Source organism: Phoenix dactylifera, chromosome 18 (genome assembly GCF_009389715.1).
Source record: "Phoenix dactylifera cultivar Barhee BC4 chromosome 18, palm_55x_up_171113_PBpolish2nd_filt_p, whole genome shotgun sequence".
Lineage (NCBI taxonomy): Eukaryota > Viridiplantae > Streptophyta > Magnoliopsida > Arecales > Arecaceae > Phoenix > Phoenix dactylifera.
In genome coordinates, this window is record NC_052409.1 from 8,597,930 (window position 1) to 8,625,440 (window position 27,511).

General features: G+C 37.1%; 2 protein-coding genes across 5 annotated transcripts; one reads left to right on the forward strand and one right to left on the reverse strand.

Annotated features, from left to right (window-relative positions):
- Positions 1 to 1,828: 1,828 nt before the first annotated feature.
- On the reverse strand, positions 1,829 to 12,739 carry LOC103721750 (peptidyl-prolyl cis-trans isomerase CYP18-1). 4 transcript variants are annotated; one of them, XR_003388460.2, is made up of 7 exons: positions 12,312 to 12,739; positions 12,106 to 12,180; positions 5,698 to 5,859; positions 5,119 to 5,277; positions 2,591 to 2,684; positions 2,409 to 2,470; positions 1,829 to 2,339 (listed from the first exon to the last, which is right to left on the reverse strand). XR_003388460.2 is itself a non-coding variant. In XM_008812077.4 (7 exons), exons 1-5 carry the CDS (start codon positions 12,312 to 12,314, stop codon positions 2,601 to 2,603), a joined length of 483 nt encoding a protein of 160 aa, XP_008810299.1. In that variant the 5' UTR covers positions 12,315 to 12,738; the 3' UTR covers positions 1,829 to 2,339; positions 2,409 to 2,447; positions 2,591 to 2,600. The 4 variants fall into 4 exon arrangements, 3 of the variants coding, with proteins under 3 accessions (XP_008810299.1, XP_026666081.1, XP_008810298.1); XM_008812077.4 differs by having other exon boundaries at positions 2,409 to 2,447; positions 12,312 to 12,738; XM_026810280.2 differs by having other exon boundaries at positions 1,837 to 2,470.
- Positions 12,740 to 15,633: 2,894 nt separating this feature from the next.
- On the forward strand, positions 15,634 to 26,235 carry LOC103721749 (aldehyde dehydrogenase 22A1-like). Its single transcript, XM_008812074.4, has 14 exons — positions 15,634 to 15,825; positions 15,936 to 15,979; positions 16,796 to 16,897; positions 18,342 to 18,469; positions 18,914 to 19,036; positions 20,796 to 20,949; positions 22,007 to 22,110; positions 22,197 to 22,275; positions 22,949 to 23,044; positions 23,209 to 23,346; positions 24,084 to 24,299; positions 24,382 to 24,573; positions 25,716 to 25,859; positions 25,935 to 26,235. The coding sequence occupies exons 1-14, from the start codon at positions 15,714 to 15,716 to the stop codon at positions 26,088 to 26,090; spliced, it is 1,788 nt and encodes a 595-aa protein (XP_008810296.1). The 5' UTR covers positions 15,634 to 15,713; the 3' UTR covers positions 26,091 to 26,235.
- Positions 26,236 to 27,511: the final 1,276 nt, after the last annotated feature.

The window sequence follows — 27,511 nt, forward strand, 5'->3', positions numbered from 1 at the left end:
AAGTAATTTCATAACATTTATTTATTCTAATATTTAATTTTTAAAATTTTCTAATGTTATATTATAATACTAGTGTTAATATACGGAGATTCTCTCTGGCTATGAAGTTACACCACTCCTTCACTTTCCAAAGTTGCAGGATGCTTAGTGATTAGCTATGATTGAAACCATAGGTGAAAAGATAAATTAATACAACATAACTTATACCAGTTGGATGGTTGCATTCTATAAATTGTACAAATTTTGTTATTTATTAGTATAGAATATTTTGTTATGAATTAAGATGATTATTTTGAAATTATGCTAAAGTTATGATGAACTTTTAGACCCTGCATATTTTCCGAAGCTCTGCCTTAAAAAATATGCAGCCACAGCATATTCTCCAAAGCTCTGCTTTAGACAATGTGCAGCCAAATCACATAACCAACCCAAGTGATAAATTTGAGGCATGACACTGGCCATGCGAAGCATTCCAAGGTTGACTTTTTCCTTCCCCTGTGCTCACAATTTGATCTCCATCATCTTGCACCGGCACGCTCAAGTAGTTGGTTGAAACACAAACACAACACCCAACCTTGTAGGCACAAACTTTAGCTGTGTTATCTCATCCTATAATCCAAGTATGCTTTAAGAATACTCAACAGCATAGTATGCTAAATGCTTACCTCAAGTTGAACAACCAAACCGACCACCGAGCGCTTGCCCAAATGATATCATCCCTCACCCCTTGAGCAAGGAACCGGGGGTTCAATTTTAATTAGATTCAACCTCCCCTGGATGGGGAAGTATAAGGCATAAAAGCTGGAAATTAGGCCCTCCAAATCCCCTCCCCCACTGGGAAAATTAAAAACAACTTGTAACACATTTGCAATGCAAGACCTTGGCCATTTCTAAAGTGGAATTCATAATCAGAAAGTACTTAATTGGACAGAAAACCATGATAAGGTACTCTGAATGGTTAAGGCCGAGTAATTGGACACCTTGCAAAAAAAGTAACTAACTAAAATTCTCTCTCTTTTCTTGTTACTCGTTAAGCAATCAAGCATCTAAAAAATCTGAAGCTTAAACCTCCAAAAATAATTGAATGAAAGAAAAAAAAATCAAACATGATTATACTGAGAAATTGGTGCCTTTGGAAAACAAAAGGAGAAAACACTCATTTCCATCTTCTCCCTCTGTCGTATAAAAACATTTCCTAACATACACTTTCATATACAAATGCTAAATTAGGGTGACGTTAGCTATGTACACATGCAATGAATTAGGTGAGTTTACTTCAAGTATAGCAAGTTAAACCCATGTTTCAGGCAAAACCACGATTAGTTGATGTCCTATTCCCCACCTCAGTCAAACCATTTTGGCCGATCTCAGCTTGTCCAGTTAGGCTCTGTAATTATTGGTAGGTTCTTTAATCGAGCCATTTCTCTGTTGCTGAAAACTAAAAAATATTTGAGAACCTACAAACTTTTACATGTAAAGAAACTATTAATGGTGATAACCTAAGCTAAAAAACACAAAAAAGAGCATACCTCCCACATAATTATTTTCTATTCAAAGCAGTTAAAGAATATGTGCAGCTTGAAGAACCACCAGTATCTCCAGACAACACAATGTTCTCATATGACCATGCATATTAGACCAAAAATGCCAACAAGCCACTGAAAAAAGGATAAAAGAGAGACTATACGTAACAACCTAATCTATCTCGCACAAAATACATACATGTGTATGTGCGCAAAGCATGAAACTGAATCAATTAGTCAGAGTGCTAAGTGCTGATTAGTGCTAACCTAAATGTATCAATTACCTTTACATAGTGCTTAGGCTGTAGATAACAAATGATTATAAATGGATAATTGAGGATTCACTCACAGATTACAGGGGAATGAACACAAAATACTCTTTAGCGCGGACAACACAGATTGGAAGACAAGAGGACAAATCCTATGCTGTTGAGGGGGTTACTTTCCTGCAACTCTACATAAATCAACAAGAGGACAAACCTTGAACCAAACATTATAAAAACTCTCTTCAGGCTTCATTCTGTGGGGGAAAATTATCCAGATCACATTTTACAACATAAGAATGCCCTAAATGATTTTATAGAAAATACAAAGGCAGAAAGAAAACACCACACAGTGGCTTGGCTGACAAGATGAAACCATAACAGTCTCTGTACCCAAAAACCCAGGTTTTGTAGCAGATTAGGCACTTGCATCAAGTATGCCGATGTAGCAAGACATGTTAATAGTTCAGCTAGTAAACATTTTCCGAGACGGATGTGTATATCATCTTCACAACAGATTGTTATGCTTTTTACTTTCTAAAGTTCACAAATCCTGTAAAAAGTGAAACACCATTAACACTACCGTAAAGCATGAGGAACCTGCAAAGGTTGAGTGGCCCACCAATAAACATCTGCTGCTAGATGTATCTCCAGATATTATCTGCAAGCAGTAAAATATAATCACTACAAACAAAAAGATGAGATCAGATTATTAGATTGTAATCAACAAGATCAATTCTATTAGACCACATTTTCAATCAGTCGCATTTGGGTCTTCAAGAGCTAAAGGAGGTGACTTCTTACCCAGGAAAGTTTATCCAGCAAGAGGATTTGCATGGATGGTCACACGATTAAGCCTGATCTCAGCTAGTGGTCTATCCCCAGGTCCTGTCTGTGCCTGGGCAAGCCAACAAGCTCAAGTAGTTAGTCATGTTTCTAATTAGGGAATAGCAAACAAACATATGTTTAACGATCATTTGAAAAAAATAGTAATAATAACAAATAAAACATAAACATAACTATCGATATTCTTATAATTCAACAATAAGATATGTCTCTGTTTGCCCATGTCAAATTATATATATATATAAAATCCTCCAATAAAAATAAAATGGAAAGTATTTCATATCTTATTGTTTGAGATGTATTGAATTCTATTATATAGGAGAAGAAAATTTACTTAAGCTCTGTTTGGGAGAGCTGTTGGCAGTAGAGCTGTTGGAAGTAGAGCTGTCGGAAGTAGAGCTGTTATAAAAAGCTGTTTGCTGTTTGGTAACTACATTCGTAAAGTGCTGTGGTACTTTGTTTTGTGTTTGGAAAACAAACTGAGAAAGTACTTTTGTATGACAAAATTACCATAAAGAACATTGCATAGTATTATACAACAGAACATAATAAAACATAATATAAATTAATACATAAATATACGATATAGTATAATATTATTGTAATATAAAATAATATTATGTTAATATAGCATAATAGTAATATAATTATTAGAGTAAATTAATATTTGGTAATATAACATAATATTAAATTATTTAACATAACATATTAATGTATTATGATATAATGTAATATATATTATATTTATAGTATAATACAATAATAAAAGTATAAAATATTATAATTATTAGTATAAATTAATTTCTCATAATATAACATAATATTAAATTATTTAAAATAACATATTAATGTATTATAATGTAATGTAATATAATATAATATTTATAGTATAATACAATAATAAAGGTATAAAATATTATAATTATTAGTATAAATGAGCAGTACCTTTCCATCCAGCACAAACAAAAGTGAAACGCATGTCAAAATCACAACAAATACTTTTTCTAAATGTGGTTCAAGAGATGCATACAAAAAATGAAAAGAAAAATACCTTTTCTTACGGAAGGGAGTCTGACGGCTAGGGTTCTTGGCTCCAGCAGATTTTTAGGTTTATAAAGGAACAAACTATGTAATTATTATATTTTAATATGGGCATTTTTGTCAAAAATACAGCTTTCCGAAAAAGCTGAAACAGCTTCCTTCCAAAAGCTCCAAGTTGGAGCTTCCTCTCAAAAGCTGTTTTCAGCTTCCCGCAAAAGCTGAAACAGCTTTTTTAAAAATTTACCAAACACAGTTTTTCATCTAAAAGTACTTTTGGAGGGCCAGAAAGTGCTTTCTGGCCCTCCAAAAGCTCCCCCAAACTGGGCCTTAGTAATTAGCAGAAATACATTTATAAAAGCATCAATTTACAGAAATTTTATTAAAGTACAAATATAACTGAACTTTTAAATTAGAAAAAGGAAAACCTTTGCCCATGCATGCATGTGCCTTTACATGCCAATTTGGCAGCATGTAATTGGCAACCCCCGACAAATACTGGTGTAAAAGAGCATGTACTGGAATAGTGGCATTCAAAAGCAGTCTCTTAGACATTATGCCATTGCAAGCTAACTGGTGGAAATAAAATCTTATGGTAAAAGCTAAATATAGCTAAAAGTTCATACACAACTCAAAAACAATGAAATCTGATGAAAGGCTTAAAGCAAAAGAGAGAAGTGTACCTCCATGGTTCAGGAGGCAGCAGAGATCTAAAGAGGCTTATAATGATTTGGTTGGGGTGTGGGTTGGGGGGTAATTGTGCTTCCTTGGATGGAATTGGGAGTGGGACTTAAGATTAACGGGAACTGCTGGAATCATGCCTTGATAGAGAATGATAATATGATAGGACATTTTCCCCAACAGCTGGTCTGAAAGTCTATTTGCTGAATTTAATATAGTGGATCTATGCTAATCTGCAGCTGTATTATAGGAGCGAGAGCAAGGGATTCCCAAACCAGCACCAACATAACCAGGGCCATGAAAAAGACATGGGAAAGGGCCATGACTCATCATCCATTATGGTATCGTATTCATATATGATATGATAGAATCTTTGGGGGGACATGGCTTCTCTTGGTTCTGCAGCTTCTGCCCCTAGAAAGATAGGGGGTGCGATGGTATTGGATGCTACATGAGAGAGAGAGAGAGAGATAATTATGCGCTCAAAGGGGAAGAGAAGTTAGGGAGAAAGACATTAGATGAAAATGGATAAAGAAAATGTGCCAAAAAGAACCTATAATTGCAACAAAAATAAAAGGTCAAAGCTACTCTGGGCGAGAAAGTGACAAACAGAAACAATTGGAAAAATTATAAGATCTCAAAATTTCTTGATCTTTATATAATATAGAAATAGATACACAATGCAAGTGTATCCCAAAAGCACAATTACAGTAATCTTGCGGCTTGTGCTAAAAGTTAAACACATTTGGGCACCAAAATACACCTACCTTTTCCATAAGGTCTAGAACTTCAAACCCATGGATTACTCGTCCAAAAACTGTGTAGAGTCCATTTAGATGTGGTTGCTTCGCATAAGTGATAAAGAATTGGCTTCCATTTGTGTTGGGTCCACTATTTGCCATTGAAAGTATTCCCCTTGCACTGTGCTAGAAAACAACGAGATACTGTATCAGTATTCCTATAGGAAAAATGATAATTTACAACACAGTTTGATAATAAAAACTATGGCAGTATCAAAAGTAACTCATTTAGTAGGTGGCAAGTACACTTAAGGAAAATGGCTAGGCGTCGTAAAAGTTGGTCAACATCATCTTTGTCAAGCAAACCTCCATGACAATTACAATCAACAAGAGAAAAAAAAAATGTAGGATAGAAAAGAGAAAAATACAGCATATGGTGAAAAGTCACTTCTGTTGGTTAATGTATTCTGGCTTCACAATCCTCTGTCACTAATGATCTGGCTTAACAATCCTCTGTCACTAATGAAGAAATTAAGTGCTGGCTACTGTATCAACCTAGAACTCCCACACCAACACAAGAGGTTTAAGGATATTGGCATATGATACCTTAAGTGACTCCCGGATTTCATCGTTGAATTTCTTCCCCCATATGCTGGTCCCTCCCTTGCCGGTGCCCGTAGGATCTCCACCTTGGATCATGAAACCCTTAATATTTCGATGAAACACAGTTCCATCATAATAGCCACTAGCACAAAGCGCCAAAAAGTTCTGCATCAAAATTGAGCCCAATTAAGTTCCAGCAAGCATGTAGTTCAGCAATACAATATGCACAAGCTATATTCCTGTATTTGGTGATTTTTATGTCGATAAAGAAAGAAAATAGAATCACAAGGCAAGCAAAATTGATTACAAACTCTACCAGTACTTCTGATGTTTATAAAAATATTTTTTTCCATGGCTCAGCAGGAATGAAGTGGCTGAACTAGTGATAAGACATGCCTGTATTTTCTAACTGATCATACACAGCCTAAGTCAGAACAACATGAAATTTGGTATCATAGCTTAAGTATACAAGTACAACAGTAAAATTTTAATATCATGCCAACCAACATGGACTGTCCAAGTGAGTACTACTTCAAAGAGTAGCCAGAATATAGGTTCACATTCATGCCAAATCTTAGGTAGTGATTTCGACACATATTGCCAATGAGTTACTATAAATATAGCAACATTTGTCAAGTTAGTTTGTTAAGGTCCTCTGCATATTATTGCCAATATATATATATATATATATATATATATATATATATATATATATATATATATATATATATATATATATATATATATATATATATATATATATATATATATATATATATATATATATATCCAAATGGAGAATGTTTACTACCATAGGACAAATAACAACAAATAGTCCATTGTACATATGCGGACCAGTGCCCAAACAGAATGTTTAACGTTTGCATTTTATCCTTGTCCTTCAACCAACACCGTAGAAGAGCCAAAACTCAATAACCATCATCAACTGCAATCGCCATTAAATATTGTCATAGCCCCCCTTTGACAACAAAGCCACTGGTCTAATTTCCATTTCAACCAACCGAAATACGATTCATCAGGTCCACATTGTTTAAAGCTTGAATTTGCTTCCTCTCATCCATTTTAAGGTGGCTATGACTTGCCCATAGGATTAAGTTTTATATCATCACCTTCCTTGAGCTTGCTCTTCTTCTTATACATTCTTTCAAACATGAGATGTGGGCCGGGTTGCCAGCCCAAAAGGTTAATCCTTTGCACAAGAAGTTGCTGAATTCACAGACCCTATTCCTCAATTTGACACTACCTTATCTAAGCAATTTGACATTGAGGTGAAGCTTCATGCCCTTGCTACAAGAACTACATCCAATACTGTGCCTACAGAGTATAGGCAGTATATGTCATCCTCTCATGTCAATTGATGGTCTGAATTTGCTGCAAATCTGAAACTACAACTGCTCTTACCAAGTTGAAACTTGAAAATACTGTTTCTCACCATTTTATCTCTTCTAGAAAATCCCTCAAAAATAAGTCCTTTATTGCAAATAAACTACTATTTATAGTTCATGGCTCCAATCCTAAATTTTTAAAACTACACTTGAAACAATAATTTCCGATGTCATAGAGAAATCCTAGACTTCCAAATCTTTTTGAAAACAATCAGAATACAAAATAATATAAGAGAAACAACCTTTTTTAACTAAACTAGTCTTACATGGCCCTGCTGGACTCCCAAGTGCTGGAAGTATCTTACCACAAAAGACCAGCTGCTATATAGACTTGTTTAACCTTTTAAAGAAATCCTTTACACTAAGATTTCTGTAAAGTGGCCACTTACTTTCCCAGGTTGTGTCCCTTTAATCTGCCAACAATTAATACAAAGAAAACTTGGCTGCTCCAAACTTGTTTTGGAGACTTGTAAAATGCAAGATAAACTAAATCATCGAAACCTACTCAATACTCACCTTTATGAGCATGTCCCTCTAATATTTCAACAAGTTAATGCAAAGAGAACTTGGCTGCACCAAACTTGCTCTGGATACTTGTAAAATGCAAAATAAACTAAACTGTAAAAACCTCAAACCATATTCAATGCAATATATCAAGATGTATCAAGCTAGCCTGCATCAATATCACCTTTCCCTTAGCCGATCAATATGCATATGACCTCCACATTCAAGAAACTTTTAGCAAAATTTGATCTCCTTGATAGTGCAACTACAATGTTAATTTGTAGTTTCCAGATTTTAATTTTTCTTATGCTTTCAAGTTTTCTTTTGTTATCAACAAAATGCACTTAATTTAAGAATTCAAACTGTACAGTTCATTTCTGGGAGTTCATTGTTGATGCTTTAACCTCAGCATATGATATTTCTTGATTAGAAGATATAATAACTAGATAAAATTGAGAAGACCCTATATGACCGATGTATATCCTCCAGGAATCTCTCATAGGTTGATACAAGGTTTCCAATCAGGTTCCACTATGGCCCAAGGCCAGGTCAAAACAATGCCATCTCGACACCTGGGATAGTTCCGCATCTTGATGGATCACTAGGATGCATATTTTTCTTTTTTCTTTGTTATTCATTGTTTTCGTAAATGTTTAGAAGGTTTTTAGAGTTTGTTATATTATGGTAAAGTTTTAAGCATGTGATTGTGTTAATGCCACCAAAACTAGCATCAGCACCAATTATTTGAAAACCTAAGCTCTTCTTTCCCCTTCTTCCTCTCCTTTCTCTCTTCTCACTTTTCCTCTCCTTCGAATGTACAAACAACATATAAAGCATCAAGCACTATTTTTTATCGAGTCCTTGCTCTGTCTTGGTACCAGCTAACCTACTCACCAACTTGGCCAGTCTCAGCCGGTACCAACGAAACAAGACACCCTAATTCATACGTCCCGGAGTCCCTTTGCTGTCCCAAGACCTGGAATCTGACCAGCCTAATTTGGAATAGACCAAGTATGGAATCTAGCACCAATTGGGTTGGGTTGGGTTGGGGTCAGAGGCTAATTTAGATTCGTCCCAATTTCAATCGATTCCAATTTTTAGAATTGGAACTGAACTAATCAATGTTAGAATCAACCCAACCCAACCCAATCAACATTGGGTTGGTGCAAATCGGGTCTCGGATTACCAAAAAGTTAAACAAAGGATTAGCAAATAAACTATTGATCTTATTCAAGAAAATAAATCTATAATAGAAGATATTCACAAAAAAACAATATATGATACATTCAAAGGCATCTTACAGTAATAAAACCCAAAATATCTATAATCATAAATATAACATGTTACAAATCACAGCCACGATAAACCAATACTTTATTCAAAAAAAAGCAATAGTTAGCGAAAATCATGAGTGAAGAATCTATGAAAATTAACCATGTATAATATATTATTAATATATTACAATAAATTAACTTTATATGCAGTTGTAAGTATATATGTATATAAATGGTCGGGATGGTCTAGGTCTGGGTTATCCCAACCTCTTTATCCCATACCCTACATGATCCAATTAGGTTTCTAAGAACTGGAACTAATACTAATTAGCTCCTATTTTAAATCCAAACCAGACCATTCAATTCTTGGATGGATCCAAACCCAAGTGTGCCCTGAGATGAATCCAGGGTGATGCATCTTTTCATGTTAGGGAATGGTCATACTAGCCACAACAAAATTCAACATAAAAAAGGTGGTTGAGTGCACTAGGCCCCCGCCACTCTAACATCGGGGGAGGGTCAAATGTATGCAATCTTATTCCACATGGGGAGAGTTTATTTCCATGATTCAAAACCAAAATACCCATGTCTTAATGAAGCAAACTTACCGTTATGCCAAGGATTACCCTCACAACAAAATATAGCAATAATACATAACATAAAAGACAAAACAAATTGAGAAAGCTATATCTTGACATTATTCTGACATCTTCAATCAGTGCAGCAAATATACACGAATTGGGGAGGGAAAAAAAAGTAATCATCAATAGTAAGATAGCATTCATGCTAAATTAAATTTCACAATTATAATTGATGCTTATAATTGGGCTTTATATGTGCCAAAGGCCCACAAAATCCCTAAAACCAATAGACCTTTCTGAGAAGGTTAAATGAACTTTTAGATAACTACAAGCTCCGTTTGAGAATCGGAAGTGCTTTGGGTACCCATGCCGACTTTCATGAGAGATGTGTCAAGGAAGTGATAGCTTTTGGAAGAACAAAAGTAAAGATGGTCCATGGTTAAAAAAAACAAGCAAGATATGAGATATGCCAATAGTATCACAACATCCCTTAAAAGTGAAAGCCACAAATCAATTAATAAGTGTTAGTCCTATCAAACTCAATTTTATCACAGTCACATTGTTGGATCAATTTATCTTGCTAAAGAGATGTTTCCTATTAGCAATTCTAAAAGTTCCATTACCATTTGGTTGAACATTTTGATATTAATAATGCTCAGAAATAAGTTAAATAGATGGAAAGGGAAAGATTTGACTTCTCGAAGGAATTTGGAAGATTTTGATAATAATCAAGGTATTAATAAAAAAAAGACCAAGTTTGCTTGATGGCACATGGAAAATAAAAGATAACCAAATGCTTAAGTGGTCCAGATGTCATTTTAAAAGAGTTGATTTTTAGTAGAAACAATGACAAGTGGGATACTCAACAACAACCACAAATAATGGGATAAGGTTAGTTGTTTGTGCAACATAATGATTTCTTAATTGGTCCAAAGTAGAGTTGTGGGAGTTGTACCAGCAACAAGGATCTCATAAAACTGATCTATACTAAACACTCATTGGATGTCCTTCAGAAATTTAATCATAAATAAAATAATGAATGGACTCTCTCAGATGCACTAAGTCCAGACCAACATCTCTCTCTCCACCCACTCCCCAGCCCAAGGGATTGTCTCTCATGTGCATTGCGCATGCCTAATGCTAGTGCAAGCTAAAAGAAAGGTAATTAAATTGAAAATATAGAAGACAAAGAAGTGACAAACATTGCAAGATGAATGAAAGTTACCAATGGTTCCCATTATAGTCAAACTAATTGGTTTTCATCCTAGAAATAAAGCTTTCCTATATTGAAGAACTAACCAATGGTTCCCCATATTATCACAAACTCTCTCTCCCCAATTGCATGCTGCTTAAATGCCTAGTTTGCATGAAAGATCTGGGGCATGTCTAAAATCTTCACTATTTTCCATAAAAAACTCGAAGACTCATGCTAAATTTTCTGTTTTAAATTTCCTATCAACCAAGAGGTTGCAAATGTTTTAAATCTATCCCTCTGAGTAAGTTGCAAATTTACCAAGTGCATGCATCTTAATAAGTTGGCATAAATATTAAAAAAAAATAAAAACCCTAAATCCTAAAAAAGACTCCAAAACCCTCCAAGAACTCCTTAGTTTAGACCTAGAGAGAAGAATTGGTAAACATCTCTTCCATATCTTTACTTCCCATCCCCATTACCCCCCCCCCCCCCCCCCCCCCCCCCCGGCGCTGCATGGCCCTTAGCTCGAAGAGAATTCTAGTACCCAAACTAGTAGTCAGCACTAACATTGATGTTGAAACCTCGCTTCTATAGCTCTCTCCATCTAATCCTCACCTCAACAATGACTCCATATCATAACTCATCCATCCTTCCCACTTTGACAAAGTACTCTCTCTATATATATATTTCCTCACTCCTGCAACCAACCCCGCCCCCCCTCCACCTTTGAGAAACTGACCCTATCCCCACCTTTTCCCCAGTTGCAACCATATCCACACGGCCACACCTCCCACCTGCAACCTCTGCTAGTTGAAATCCCCTAGTAAACAGTAAAAGATGAACACTGGACCTAGATTAACCACTTATAAATATAAAATACAGCTTAAGAACATCAATCATACATCATGATTTGAGACTTCTTGCGGCTCAACCCAAGAACATTGAGTTTTTTCGAGATAAAAGGCAAGAGCACACCAAATGAAATAACTCAGTGCCCCAACGAGATGGGCAATCAAAGACTAGGAAGCAAAGACACTTCAAAATGCGTCCTATATTTGCATCTAATATGTATTGCATATCGATACATGTTATATACTTCTAGAATATGTGTGTTTTTTAAGTATAAACAAGAAAAAGTTTCGGATAATCCCCTGGATACACTCACAATACTTCCTCGATACCTTTGAGGACAAAGAAAGAGACATTTTAATGATTCATAGTTAGTTGCAAAGTTTGTGATTCTAAGATGAAGGAGGTTGTGGATGTCGTTGTTATCATCCGAAAAAACCACCTATTATAACAACCACAGTGCCCTAAGGATGTATCAACCCCTCTTTCGCTATACTTCCGCTTGCCGATCACCACATTCGAAATTTGACGAGAAATTTTACCTTATTATAAAAATTATAGAAAAAGAACGGTTAGATATGAGCAAAAAGAAATAAGCGAACCTCAGCTGTTTTGGGGGCCTCGTCGCAAGCGATCTCGCACTTGATGTCGCCCAGATTCGTGTGCAGAGTGACTGACTGCACATATGCGCGCAAGAAAACGGATTAGAAAGACTTAGGGTTTTCGATAATGACGACGTTCGAAATGGAAACAAAAAGTAAAAGATTTTAGCTGCAAAGAGTTGGAAGGGCGAGAGCGAGTTATCTACCATCGTTTTTTCTTCTTCTCGGATGGAAAAGAGTGCTTGTTTAGCAGAAAGAGAGAGGGGTTTTAGAACTTTAGGATTTGGGAAGGAAACCAAAGCAAGAAGTGAGAAACTGGAATAGAGTTCTAAAAGGAGCGCGAGCCAGCCGCCGCCGCCTCCGCTGCCGTCGAGCGGTGGATGCTTCTGGAGGCCTGTGGAACTGTTCAATCATCGGGGCCTGAAAGCTCCGAGAGCCTGGCTTTTTCTTTCTTGGATCGGATTTGGGATTTGCATTCAGATGCGGTCCTGCCGGCATCCGGCCCAGACCGGTTGATTCTCATGCCTGGTGAACCGACCGGCAAACCGGGAGAGCCGTGCGGTTGGGATCTTGTTTCGCGTGCTCTTGCATCAGGCTGTCTTTCGCTCAAATACCGGATGGTCTGCTCGAGCCCAAACCGTTTTAGGCGAGCCTGAACCTAGTTTTTAAACGTAGAGAGCTAGATCGGGCTTGAAATTTGAGCCCATCTATTAAATGAACCAGGCTCAGATTCTCATCAGCGCAGCAATTTTATATTATATATATATATATATATATATATGATATATGTATAAAATTATTCCATTCTCTCCTCGCCCCTCTCTCCATCCTCTCCCTCCCACGAGCTCCCGCACCACTCAACCCATACTAACATCGACTTCGAGAGCTTTGATGCCGACGACAATCCCGACCCCCTCCCCTCTTCCTCCCCTCCTCCACCCACCTCCCTCTCCTCTTCCTCCTCCTCCCCCGAGTCCCATCACGCCCCCCCCCCCCCCCGCCCCTCCTCCCCTTCGACCCCTCTTATCTCAATCCCCCGCCGAACCCCTCATCCTCCTCCTCCAACCTCGAGTCCCAATCCCTCGCTGACCACCTCCCATTCGATCCCAACGCCATCCCCTCCAAGCCCTCCCCCCAGGCAATTACCCAAAAAAAAACACCCCATGGCTCAAGCCTGGGCTTTCGCCGCCACTCCCCACGCAATGTTCCCCCGCCTCTCCACGCTAATGCCCTCCTCCCCTAGTTCTTGCTCGCCACCGCCACCGCCACCGCCACCGACGGCAAGGCCGACCGCATCATCCGCGTCTCCTTTTCCATCGACTCCCCCTTGCTGGTTGAGGCCAAGCCAATGATCCAGAAAAACCAGGGCCCGACTGTCCAGTTCGGAAACCCGAAGCCTGATAATTAATGGGCTCAGGACTGGGAATAGGCCTAAAGGCCGGGTCAAGCCCGAGGCTGCCCGAATGATGTGGTACATTGGGCCGAGCTCAGCCTGAACCCGACCCAGCCCACCCGTTGAGCAAGTCTATTCCTGCACTCTAACTAGCAAGTCTTGTACTAACAAAACCGCAAGCCCGAAGGGTACTTCAGTAATTCAACAAAAAATATGGTCTACTTATTTGCCTGTTTCTACCCAAAAAAAAAAAGTAAAGAAAAGAGAAGTAAATATGATTCCCTCCTTTCTCTGGATTTCTCTTGCTTATAGTCCTCCGCTACTGGAATAAATAGGAAAAAAACAAAAACCTTAGTAGGTAATTGAAATTGCCCATATTCTTTTCCAATTTACCATTTATGCCACTGCTTCTAGTTCTTTCTTAGTCCTTTCTCAAGTTGTCTAAAATTAGGGTTTTTCTATGGTACTCTAAAAGGCATTTTAGTTCTTTTATCGATGCCCTATCTTTGGCCATCCAATTCAATATGAACGACTTGGATTTGTCCACTAGTAGCTGGTTCTAGCTGATTATACACATGGTTGGTATGGTAAATATATCAAATGTCAGGGTTGTTTTCCTATTGAACTAGATGGCAGGTCCAGTAATTATCTCAAATTTTAGGGCCTTTTTTCAAATGCCCATGCTCCCCCACAATCTTGGTTGAGGGCCGCACAAGCAGGAGGAGAAAGAGGAGGGCCATGCAAGGAGGAGCATATCTCCCAAGGTGTAGGCAGTGGGCCGTGACAACGATAGTGGTGTCGAAGAGAAAGGGCAAGGAGGAGGCAAGTGAGGAGGAGGAAGAGACGAGGGTGCTCGAGAGAGAGGGCAGGAGGGAGTAGAGGTGACGGAGGAGGAGGCGGGCGAGGAGGAAGCCCTCACCAAGATTTGCTATTAGATCTGTTTGCTGGAGAGGAGGAGATGTCGCCCCAACCTGCCATCACCAAGCTCACCCTCCTCTTTCATGCCCTAACCAAGATTCAATAGAAGAGCGGGATTCGATACAATGGACTCGTGTTTCAAAGACCTCTCAGTCCTCAGCCTCTTAATGCACAAGTGGGTCCTCCACACCTGTGTCCTCCTCGGCCACTTCCACTTTCTCCTATCCTCCCTCTCTAGTACTACCATCTTTTCTTCTTCCTTGCCTCCCTCTCTAGCACTACCACTACTGCCACCCATTATTTATACCTTTGGGAGCACAGCATGTAAGGGTGGCAATTTATAACCAGACCCTTCAATCCAACACGTGAACGATTTGCTTTAAGTAGGATTGGATTTGGCATAAACAGGTTTGGTCATAAACGGTCAATACATTTAAACCTCTTTATTAAACAAGTTTGGTTTAGGTTTAGACCTTTGATCTATTTAATCTATTTTGACCTATTTAATAATTGAGTCTAGTTATAACTCGATTCATTTAACCTGCTTAAAATATATTTAACCTGTTTGAAACCTGCTTAATCTATTTCTAACATATTTAACCTGATTCACTTAACCTATTTAACCTATTTAAAACTATTTAATCCATTAAAAATCTATTTAACCTATTTAACTATACTTGACCTGTTTAATAAATGAGTTATGTAGGTTATGTCGGATTATTTGTTTAATAAACAAGATAAATTTAGATCTAAAATTTGGACCTGTTTAAAAAATAAGTCGAGTTCGAGTTTACGAATTTTTGTTTTGATCTACATCCAACCCTATTCGTATCTGACCTGCCCCAATCGAATTGCCACTCATAATAACTGGGCATTGACGATAAAATAGAAAAAAATAATAAAATAATTTTCTTTCTAAAAAGAAATAAAAAATAGGATCATAGCTAAAATAACAGAATGTTTTTTTTTCAAAAAATTAAAAAAAAGAAAATTGGTAACGTGGATTTAACGGGTTGCTAATGTGTTAAGATGGAAATCTTCTAGATGCCCCCACCTATTGGACTGTCGGGTGTCTTCAATCTTTTTAATAAAATCTATTCGAGTAGCCTTCGAAGCAGGAGACTAGAATAAGACAAGAACAAACGAGGACAACGACGCGTGGATCGCTTTTCCAATGCTCCTCTTTTTAATATTCTTTCCTCGATTTCCCGGCAACCCCTCAAAGCCAAGCCTTTTTTTATAAAAAAAACTTCTATCCAGATTCCCGAGCTCCGCTGCTCTCCTCCGAGCTCCGGCGATGGGGTTCTGGTGGCCATTACTCGTCCTCGGGTTTGTCTTCGCAGTCTGCAGGTTCTTGCTCATGCTCATCCCCCCCAGCGTCCCCTCCATCGAAGTCGACGCCTCCGATGGTACTCCGAAACTGATCTTGTCGCTGCTCTGCTCTTTTTGTGTCTTTTTGTTGATTTCTTGGTCCTTTTTGGGGAATTTTTGAGGGTTAACGAGCTCGAATTCGTGGCAGTGTTGGAAGATAGGAGCCAGACCAAGGATAACAGCTACATTTATGTGAGTAGCCCCTGGTGCTGCTTGATTGTTTTGTTTCCAGGGTTTCTTGCTTTGATCGCATCTCTGTTTGGTTGATTTGGCTGTTCTTATAGCATTCTTGTAGTTTCGAAGTTTCTGTGCTCTTTGACTAAAAATGGAAACATCGGATTGTAAATAGATGAGGATCTGAACTGATTTGGGCTCTCACCGAAGGAGGAAACGAGATTAAACTAGAAAAGGTGACAATGTGGCTATTAGCTGGTTCTTTGCCAGAAAATTATGATCGGGAGTATAAGATTGTTGTTGACTGGGGTTGATTCCCTTTGCATGTTTAGGATTTTGATCGCTTTGATATTACTGGAATTTAACAGTTTCTAAGTATGTGAATCTATTGTTTCTTGTAAATTTCATGTGTTTGGTCTCCTAATGTTCCTTGGTTGTATTGTTGTGTTCTCTATTTGGAAAGTGGTGATGCATCGTGTTGATTATGGCTCTGCAGGCCGGACTAACTTGATTATTGCAGGACACCCATTCGACTCCACATATTATATATCTATTTTGTAACCCTAAAAGAAGAGAGCAATTGAGTGTTCTAGAAATCAGGTGTATTGGGGGCTAGAATTTGTGAGGAAATCTTGTACTTTGTAATCTTTAGTTATCTATAGTGAAATTTTTGTATCGTCTCTGCTTGTGGACATAGGTCAATAGATTGAACCACATAAATATTGTGTGCTCTTGTTGTTTTCTCTTTCTTCTTGTTTCATTATTCTCCCTGCCTGTCGGTGGGTTAACTGAGTGTCAATTTTTTTTTTATATTTTTTATTTGATTTGTTGTAGATACCACGGAAGGGGAAAATGGCACAGACTGACAAGGTTCAATGCTATGAGCCGGCAACAATGAAGTACCTGGGGTATTTTCCGGCACTGACACTTGATGAGGTTCGTGATGGTGATTTTTTCATTAATTGATATTCATAACTTGATTTAATGAGCTTTACTTTCTACGCCATACTTGTAATTTGAATGGACATTTGGAAAGAGAATCAGAAAGACTTTGCAAAATCTCCATCACAAGAAAATCAACTATATCATGGAATTAATCCTCATTTAAGCTCATAGATAGATTTGATTTCTTCATTTCAATCCACTGTAGGACATAATTAATCCATGGAAGGGAAAAGTTGCCTGTATGTTGCTTGGATTGAACCCAACCTTTTTTTCCAAAACCAATTCTTTTTTTTTCTTCATTTCTCATTTGGAATTGTGTTCTGTTTTATCTTGTAAAAATTCTCAATTGAGAATAAAATGCACTGTTACCTTCTTCACCTATAAGCATTCCACTATCTTGGGTCGTGTATTGGGTTTTCGCTATTTTTATATTCTCTTTTAGGTGGCAAATCAGATTGTCGTTTATCAATTTCATGGTTTTTCATGAATCAAAAAGCACACTATGGCACAGATTTTGTGTAACTATTCTTATCAAATGTTTGATTGCCATGGTACTGTAACTGATAAAGGGGGAAGAGAAATTATATTAGTGTTGCAGCAGGATACATAGGATGAGAAGATTTTTTATGTCTATTAGAATTTGACCTTGTTAAGGTCATCTAATTACATAAGGATGACTTGGAACATGTTTCCCTGGGTGGGGGTTATATCGAATAAGGGAACTAATGATTACTGGAATTCTTTTGCAGTTCTGCAGCTATGTTATTGAGACCTTTTACTTTAATATGCCCATCATATAAGATGGGATTAGAGGCTTATCATTTCTGTTTATTCTCCATCAGAGAAAGCATTTTGGATTGACGATAATCAAGGTTGTATATAGTGTAGACACATTAGTAAATTGGTTAAGAGCTAACCATTATTCAAGCAGTACTATCTTCGGCATAGGTACAACCCACCAAACTGGAGTTGCATTGTGATGGTTATCACTCTATTTCTCCAGCCACATTAGCTCAAACTTTCAGTATTAGCACTTTCTTTTGCTGACAATTTTTTGGGATGCTTCTTTTAGTAAATCTTATGTTTTGAACAACTATATGTTTTTCATTGAAGGTGTTAAGGAAATGTCCATTGGCCTGATATGATGATACCAATAACATATATATCATGGATATGCGATCAATCATCCAATATGTAGTGCGTTATTCTGATGTGAAAATGGATGAGCCTAATGATTGCAACTGGAATAGTCATTGAAATATACGTAGCTAATATCTGCTATGTATCTACTGAATATCGTACCCAGTTCTCTTGCTGTTTCCTTAAAATATTATTTCTTTTGGATTTGCAGTCACCCTTTTCCTTGATTCTTGAATATTTTGCTCAACTTTTATTGTTCAAAAGTGCCAAGTGTGGTTGAAATCTGTTTGATTAGGTTAAGGAGCATGTGGCACAAGCTAGAGCAGCACAAAAGATATGGGCAAAGAGTAGCTTCAAGCAAAGACGTCAGTTTCTGCGAATCCTTCTGAAATACATCATTGAGCACCAGGAGCTTATATGCGAGTAAGGACTATAGCTACCTGCAGAACTCTTTTTGTTGTGGTTTGATTTTGAATGTGTAGATCAAATGCATGGGCTGTGACAGATGGTATATCCAGCCTTAAGGTAGCAGTAGTCTTCTTTAAAGAGAAGTATAGATGTTTTCAAGGATTTCAACACTTGATTGTTTCCAAAATAATTGAGACTGCAGGAAGATTTTTCCTTTTTTTCTGCATGCGCTCCAACAATTCTATTGGATCTCTATGCCAACTGTTCTCTTCTCAATACCATAGCCTTCTTGGATATTCAATCTGGATTATGAATGCCATCTTTAGCTTGCAAATTAATACATTAAACCTTTATTTCTCTCTCTCTCTCTCTCTCTCTCTCTCTCTCGTGTGTGTTTTATGCCCATGCCAAGGAATCTTATATCAAAGATGCAGAAATCTGATTCTTTATGTTATATAGGATATCTTCTCGGGATACAGGAAAAACAATGGTTGATGCTTCATTGGGAGAGATTATGACAACATGTGAGAAGATTACTTGGCTTTTAGCAGAGGGCGAGAAGTGGCTAAAGCCTGAATACAGGTTCAGTGTAAAATATGGTTACAATTCAAAGTGCTTATTTAGAATTTTTGTTGGTAGTTATCTGCTTCAATCCTTACTAACTTGATGCATTATCTGCATCAGTTCATGTGACAATTAACATCATCAAATTCAATTTTGCATTAAGTAATTTCTCTTTATTCTTTAAGTTCTAAAAACCTGTCTTGTGACTTCATAGTTGCGCTTTTTCTTCTTTTCCACAAAATTACTGGCTTGAAATTAAATTATGATCCATATGTCACCATGTTGAGTAATTTTTCAAAGTGGCTATAGGCTAAAGCCAACACAACACTTTAAAATTCTTGGAGAATAAAAACCAAATGAATACGGCCTAATCCGTATAATCTTTCTGTTTGGCATCATGAAGATTTGCTCAGAGAATACTAAAGAATGGACTGCAGATTGATCTTTTAACAAGATTGAATGGAGGGGACTGAAAGCATACTTATCTATCTGTTGTGAACTTACTTGAGAAATGCCCAATCTCCTGATGAGAAGACTATAAAACCACGATTCTGCTTGAATCTTCTAAGATGGCTTCCCTTATTTTCTACATCTCTAAGATTCTGCTGTTTCTCTCTCCCCAAACAGTCCACCATGCTTCACAGTAGATGAGATGACTTTGCTGGTAAAAGACAAAGGTCGAATAAAAAAGGAAAGGAAGGATTTAGGTATTCAAGAATTGATGGGGTGACCTAGCCTTGTCCCTACATATAACAAGCTATTGTTGCACTAGAAGGAAACCTAAGTTTAGTGCTTACATTAACTAAATCTATGCATGTACAGACATAGACATATACCAGATAAACACTCACTTTTCCTTGAAGTTTCATTCAAATGGAGAAATATTTGTGTTGCCTCAAAAATTAACATGGCACTAGTGCATTTCTTTACAATTGTGTAAACCTTCAGGTGGAGTAGAGATTGCACATTCTTTACTACCATATATATGTTTTCTGGGAAAATGAAAAGAAAAAAGATGGCAGTATGTGTGATAATGGCATGTCCAGCTAACTATTGTGGATTTCTACGATATATTTGATATAGATACACTAGTGCTAACAGTGGTTCTTCCTATCCACCACTAGGACTGCATCTGTTGCTGATACATATTGGGGCTGATACTAGATTTATATAATATAGATGCCATCTCCAATACAAGTAGCAAAGCCCTTTTCTAAACTTTTAGTGTTACAGCCATGTACTACTCCTGATGGCAGTTAATGTCTGAATAAGAAAATAATTTCGCAGCTTTGATTTTGGATGTTAATCTTCAACCCCTGTACTCAAAGTAAGTGTGCATTTTCTTGCAGTACCACCTACAGGAAAGATTATACATTGCATAATGTGCTAAAAATATACGTGTAATTCGTCATCTTTGAGTTTGTGCTTCTATTTTCGCCTAGTTTCTGCTTGGCTTCTTGGGAAATGCTAGATCTGTGCAATGACATGGGCGAATATACACAGGCAAATGAAAGAAAGGAAAAAGTACATTTGCTTATGTTTTGTATCCACATCTGCACATGCACATGCATATCCACCTTTTCTTTGTTGCTTGTATGGAGTGTCACAACAGTTCATCGAGGGTGGCATCATGAAGATAAGATTCTAGATGCCAAGATAACGATAGTTGTTTTCTCCATTCTAAGAAGCAAAATGGGTTCTTGAATTAGCAGAATAAGTAAATGTATTTGAATTTAGGAAATTTTTAAGTTTTATTTCAAACTTCTGTGCCGTGCAGATCTTCTGGAAGATCGATGTTACACAAGAGAGCAAAGGTGGAATTTTACCCTCTAGGAGTGATCGGGGCAATTGTTTCCTGGAATTATCCCTTCCACAATGTTTTCAACCCAATGCTAGCTGCAGTCTTTTCAGGAAATGCTGCAGTTATAAAGGTATCTTACTTCAATTAGGATTTGGTTTTCCCCCTGATTTAAGTTAGTTACTCATGGAACTTCTGCATAATAAAGGAAATTTCTAGGTATTATCTTTTGTTTCTCATTTTGCACTTATGCTGGAAGCATGCTTTACCTTGGGAAATTAGCCTACTTTATCTGTTTTTAACTATTATTCTGCTGCTGGACTCATGAAATGAAATGTGCTATGCAAGATCTCTGATTGATTTGTTCTTGAAGGAGCATGTGGCATATGGAAGTTCAGAAACCAGTTTATCTGAAATCCTGGACCATGTCACAGGAATATGTGTTAAAAATAACCTATCTATGAATTCTAAATTTAAGAAGCAAGCACCAAAGGTGTACATTGTACAGTACCATTTTTTTAATGGGAAATATACCATATTTAAATACAGTGCTGGAGCATCTGAGATAATTGAGAGTAGGTGTCATCATGCTGCACCTTGGACAGCTAATAATATACACAAAGCAGAGAAAATTGGCTTGGCTTGGGGCTTTTTTCTCAGATTAAAAGATTAGTTCGGCCAGGCTTTTGCAACATGCTTCTTCCTTTGATGACCTTGAGTTAGGAAAAAGACCCTACCTTCAGTGCTCTGGTTGATCTTTGTATTGGATATAGACAAATTTGTGTTTAATTTCAGTTTCTGCATGCCTAGGTTTGTTACTGCTGTTTTATCTTTGAGTCAGAAACCTGATAGCATATTTCAGAATTGCGAATGTTCCAAATCAAGTCCAGTCCCTGCTCATGCAGAAATTTAAATGCAGATGGCATATTCATTGTTAGTTTTATTGTCTCTATTTCAATGACCATATTGAAGCGGAGATCTAAAATATGTTTATCATAAATTTCATTTGTTTGATGCATATCCCAAAAAGTAGGCATTCGAATCTGGAACGCTAATACCACCATCATTGATGGTCTCTGTTGCAGAAATATAATGATATACCTAGTTGGAGTTCTATCACCCCTAAGTATCATTCCTTAGTAATTTTTGTTCATGACCTCTTATCTGACTGAATGGCATTCTTTTAATAGGTTTCAGAGCATGCAAGTTGGTCTGGATGCTTTTATTTTCGAATTATCCAAGCAGCTCTTGCTGCTGTAGGAGCACCAGATAATTTGGTTCACATATTAACAGGGTATACATGGACTTTCAGAATTCATGTTTGTGCTGCAATCGATTTTTTAGGAAATTGTTTTTGATAATTTAGTTTTTCCTTGGCAGATTTGCAGAAACAGGACAGGCTCTTGTATCTTCAGTTGACAAGATCATTTTTGTTGGGTCACCTGGAGTGGGCAAGATGGTATTGCCTACATGATATCCTAGCTAGTTGCCTGGTTGTTAATGTTTTTAAATTATCTGATGTTTTCTGAGTTATTGAGTTAGCCAAAGCTTCCTTAAAGTTTATTTTGGGGCGCCCACAGTTTTTATATGTTCAGTTGTGATCAGTATTTTCTGATAATAAGGAAATGCCATTCTCACATTCTGTTGCAGTTCTCAATAATAACTGACTTCAGAGTTCTATTTTCTGTAGCCAAACATTTACAAGTTATGCTAATTGACAAACAGTGGAGTTTTAAGTTGAGGGTATCAGACTACATCTTTACAAGTATTTGATTCCCTTTCTTTTCCCCTTAGTTTCAGAACCAGCGAACTTATCCAGTTCTGGGCTGGATAAAAGAGGAGAAGAATTTCAAGGGTACAAAACCTTGTTTTGGTAGTATCTCTTGTTTAAGGATCCCTTGTAGAAGGGTTATAAGATATTTTAACAACAAAAAATGTAGGATTTTTTTTTTTTTTTAAAAAAGGTGTAAATCTCATTATGTAACCTATATATAGTGGTTTGGGCTCAATAGGTTAAGGGCTGTGGAACAGCATGAGTGGTCATGATTATGTACTGTCGATTTGTTTACTGTACTTTTCCTATTATGTCTTTATTTGCTGGATTTTCATATTTGTTTTTTCATATATTACAGATCATGCAAAAGGCTGCAGAGACCTTGATACCTGTTACCTTGGAGCTTGGAGGAAAAGATGCATTCATTGTGTGCGAGGATGTAGATGTGCCTCATGTATTGATGTTTCTTTCTTGTATTAATTGTACTGTTTTATATCGGGTGTATTCTATTGGATTTCTTCTCTTTTAAAATAAAAACTGTATTACATTTTGTTATGTGAAGCATCCTTTGACGAGTGCCACTGATCTGTTGCTTGAATATTTTTTCTCCATTTGCAGGTGGTGCAAGTTGCAATTAGAGGTGCTCTTCAATCCAGTGGACAGAACTGTGCTGGTGCTGAAAGATTCTATGTCCACACAGACATCTATTCTACTTTTGTTGCTCAAATAGTCAAACTTGTAAAATCGATTTCTGTTGTAAGTAGATCCATTTAGCTTAGCTGATGTTAAAATGTACTACATCATAAGTTCTAAATATGTCCTGTAGTACTGCAAGTCAAAGCACTTATACTAATATGAAATGTAAGTCAATAATTGAAGACATCAATATATTTATTCACAATATTCTTGAGACAGATGACTGTTAGGCAGTCTATGTGCTTGTTCATGCGTTCTAATAACACCCACCTTCATACAACAGTACTTTACCACAAAAATATTGTACATTGGTTTGGTTGTGGAGTGGTTGTTGAAGAAGTTAATGATATGAGGGGATTGAAAGCTTGTTTCCAGCTACTTGACTGATTTTAATTGATTTCAGTGAATTTCAATTTGAATTAGCTTTATGTTCTTTTATTTTCCTCTTTTTGCAGATCTTCATACTGGTAGATAATGAGTTGCAAATGCATAAATTGTCACCAAGTAACTTTATGTCATATTCATGTGACAACAAGATTGTAACCATTTTTTTGTGGCTTCAAAATGGGATTTGTTGGATTTACCTGCCTTCATTTACGATAAGCACATAAGGTTCCTGGGATAAATACTTAAATGAGCCAATGCTTTTCCGTGTAATGTCTTCTGTGTCTCTACACATTTCTAGACCGTGTTATATCTGTGGCTGGTTGAATTAAGCTGTGCTTGTTTGTCAAATGAAATGCTGAATCTAAAATAAAATTGAATCTCATTTTTAAATGACCATCTTGTGTGTGTAGGGTCCACCACTAGCTGGCAAATATGATATGGGTGCAATATGTATGCAAGAACATGCTGAAAAACTTCAAAATCTCGTGAATGATGCGCTGGAGAAAGGAGCTGAAATTGTCGGTAGGGGAAGATTTGGCAATTTGGGAGAAGATGCAGTTTATCAGTTCTTTCCTCCAACTGTTCTGGTGAATGTTGATCACTCCATGCAATTGATGCAAGAGGAGGTAGCTGGAAAATTTTCAAGCTTTTAAAAATTACTTTTTCCATGTGATGTTCTTTGTATAATCATATTTGATTGATCTGTAGGCTTTTGGACCAATCATCCCAGTTATGAAATTCAGTTCTGATGAAGAGGCTATTAGACTTGCAAACGACTCGAAATATGGACTTGGTTGTGCTGTGTTTTCTGGCAACCAGAAACGTGCCATTGAAATAGCTTCCCAGCTGCATTGTGGAGTTGCAGCAATCAATGATTTTGCATCAACATATATGTGTCAGGTAATTGAAAGATGCAGTCTGTTATGTTTGCTCTTGTTTCCTGAGCTAGATTCAAACCTGAAATCTAGTGATCCATTCACAGCTATATTCACCTATAAGTAAGCATGGTAAAATTTTCTTCTAATAAATTAAGGCTTGTCATCACTGTCTGGGGTCAGCAATGCGGTCCTCTTATTCACCAATTATTTCTATTAAGTATCACCTCTGATGTGTTGCTTTTTCTTTTTTTATTTTTTTGTGGAATGAGCTTCTTTGCATGCTTTTGCTCCATTTAATGTGGCTGTCCTTGTCTTTCTGCTATTAAATTTTTAGTAATATAAGTTGTGGTTTATCAAAAAGTTAAAAAATTGTGCAAAACAGAACAAATTAATGTTATGTACATGGTATTGTAGTTTAGCTTATATTATTCTGCAGAATATTGCTCAATTCAAATATTTCTTTTAAGAATCAGTAATTTTGCAAGGTAAGAACCCATTATAAATGTTGTTTTTCCGCTCTTACTTTAAATATCTTGTGTTATCAGAAGGTAGTAGTATTGATCATGTTTGGTTTAATGTTTGTTATTCTGTATATGCCATTGCTTGGATACAGGGAATTTCAACTTCCATCAGATTTTTTGAACCAACCTGGAGCAAATAAGTATTATATTATTTCTGCTGTCTACATTGTATATATTTTATCAAGTTGCATGAACTGTTCATGCATAATCAGTAGGTTGGTGGCCTATGGCTGTGGCAATCCTGGGTTGTTCATGTAGATGTGCGCTGTTGGCCTCAGAAAATGCATTTGTAGGACATCCGATTTAACCATGAGTCTCTTTATATGGGTTTCCATGAAAGCTCTATAGATACATTGCATACTAAAATTTCCCCTATAAATATGTCAGTGGCAAGTGGTTGATGAATCAGCAAAATGATTTGGCCTTAGTAACAGTGTTAAGAGTATCATATTTGGTTTCCCCTGAATGAGTGTTTGGTCCATAGTTTGTGTGGAAGTGAGATATTGTCCTTTACCCATAGGTCTAGGCCAGTTAATGATCTTACATGGCTGTAAAATCGAGTTTAATTTCCCTCCATTACCCTCATACGATCTAGCAGTCAACACCACTGGCTGATTACTTTTTTTCCCCCTCTTCAATGCAGTCTCTGCCCTTCGGTGGTGTAAAGCACAGTGGATTTGGAAGATTTGCAGGTGTGGAAGGTTTGCGAGCTTGCTGTCTTGTCAAGTCAGTAGTTGAGGATAGATGGTGGCCATACATTAAAACAAAGATCCCAAAGCCCATCCAGGTATGCAATTAGAAAACTTGCCGCAAACTAGGCATGGTGTGCATTTTACTAATGCACTTCTAACTTGTTTGACAGTACCCTGTTGCGGAGAACAGCTTCGAGTTTCAGGAATCACTTGTTGAAGCTCTTTATGACTTGAATATATGGGACAGGCTGCGGGCATTGGTCAATGTGTTGAAGATCCTTTCAGTGCAGAACTATACTTCTAAGACTCTGAAGAAAGAGCAGTGAGAAGATCAATGAAATTTGTATGATTTGCTTCTACTTATTTTATGGATTTGTTTTTAAAAGATCTTTTAATCTTTAAATGCACTGCCTCTGCTGAGCTTTGAACATCTTTTTTGGCCTGTTTTGAGGTAGATGTTGTTGACTTTCACCTTGACTTGCACCAATATGTTGCATTGCTTTCTGATCGAGTACCAGAACCTGTCACGTTTCTAACTAACACCAAGATCTCATATAGGTTCATCATCTTGAGCTGAATGGGAAAGGGATGGCTAATTTTGGATACCATTCTTCCAGACGGTTGAAACCTTAACCTTATTAGATTATTTGTTATTTTGTAAGATCAAGCTGCACTTGCTTGCATCTCTGGTTAAGGGGAACATCATTCTCAGAAGTTGGATAATTTGGTCATTTGGTTTGGGTGAAGAGGAAAATCCGACTCATCTGTGACCAATCAGTTGACAGACGCATTGGTCGATTCGCATCGTTCTGTGCTATTGTTTAGTCGCACAGCATGTCATCTGTAGAAAAATGGGATCACTGAAATCATCCAATTCTTTGTGCACATTGGATATAATGGTAGGTTTTGGTCTATTATACTCCAAGCGTTTGGAATGTTGCATAAAATATATCTTAGCAATCACTGTCAGAGTGGCACTTAATAGTGATGGAACAATAACTATCTGACGTTTGCAATATTTCAAGTTTTTCCACCACCTCTATTTTTTTATTACAATTTCTAGATAATAATGCTTAGATGAAAAAAATGTTGTGTAGTGTTCTTTAAAGTTATTGCTGTGATAAGCAGTCATACCTTGTTATGACAGGGTGACAGCATTTTACAGATGTTATGGGAGAGTAATGTTCAAATAAGATTAACTAAAAATAATTAAAATTTCAAAGATCTTTGGCTTTGTACTTCATTGAATCTTACGTAAGCTGTTGTGTACAGTGCTAATAACATCCGAACTGCACTAAGTTGACGCTAAATTGCAGTCCTGTCCATGACTTATGGAGTTAAAAATTTAGATGCTTGGATTTGGAGCATGCCAAATTACCTTGTTGTGCAAAAGATTACATTGAAGCATCCCCATTCCCCTGTGCGCAATTTGTTCCTCATGTCATCGCATGCAAGTTGGATGAAGGTACTCAGTACGACGAAGAGCTTCAGTACCTGGATAAATGCTAGGGGACGCCTACTTTGCACATACAAGATATTCTATATGTTGCATGATTATTGGTCTAACCTAAAAATTAGTGTGATACATGTTAGATGACTCATAGAGGGCGGGCCTTGGTGCAATTGCTTCATTGTGATACTGAGCGTCAAAGATTTGAAATACAAAAATAGCGCATATATATATATATATATATATATATATATATATATATATATATATATCCTAGTATACGAGGCTCTCGCAACT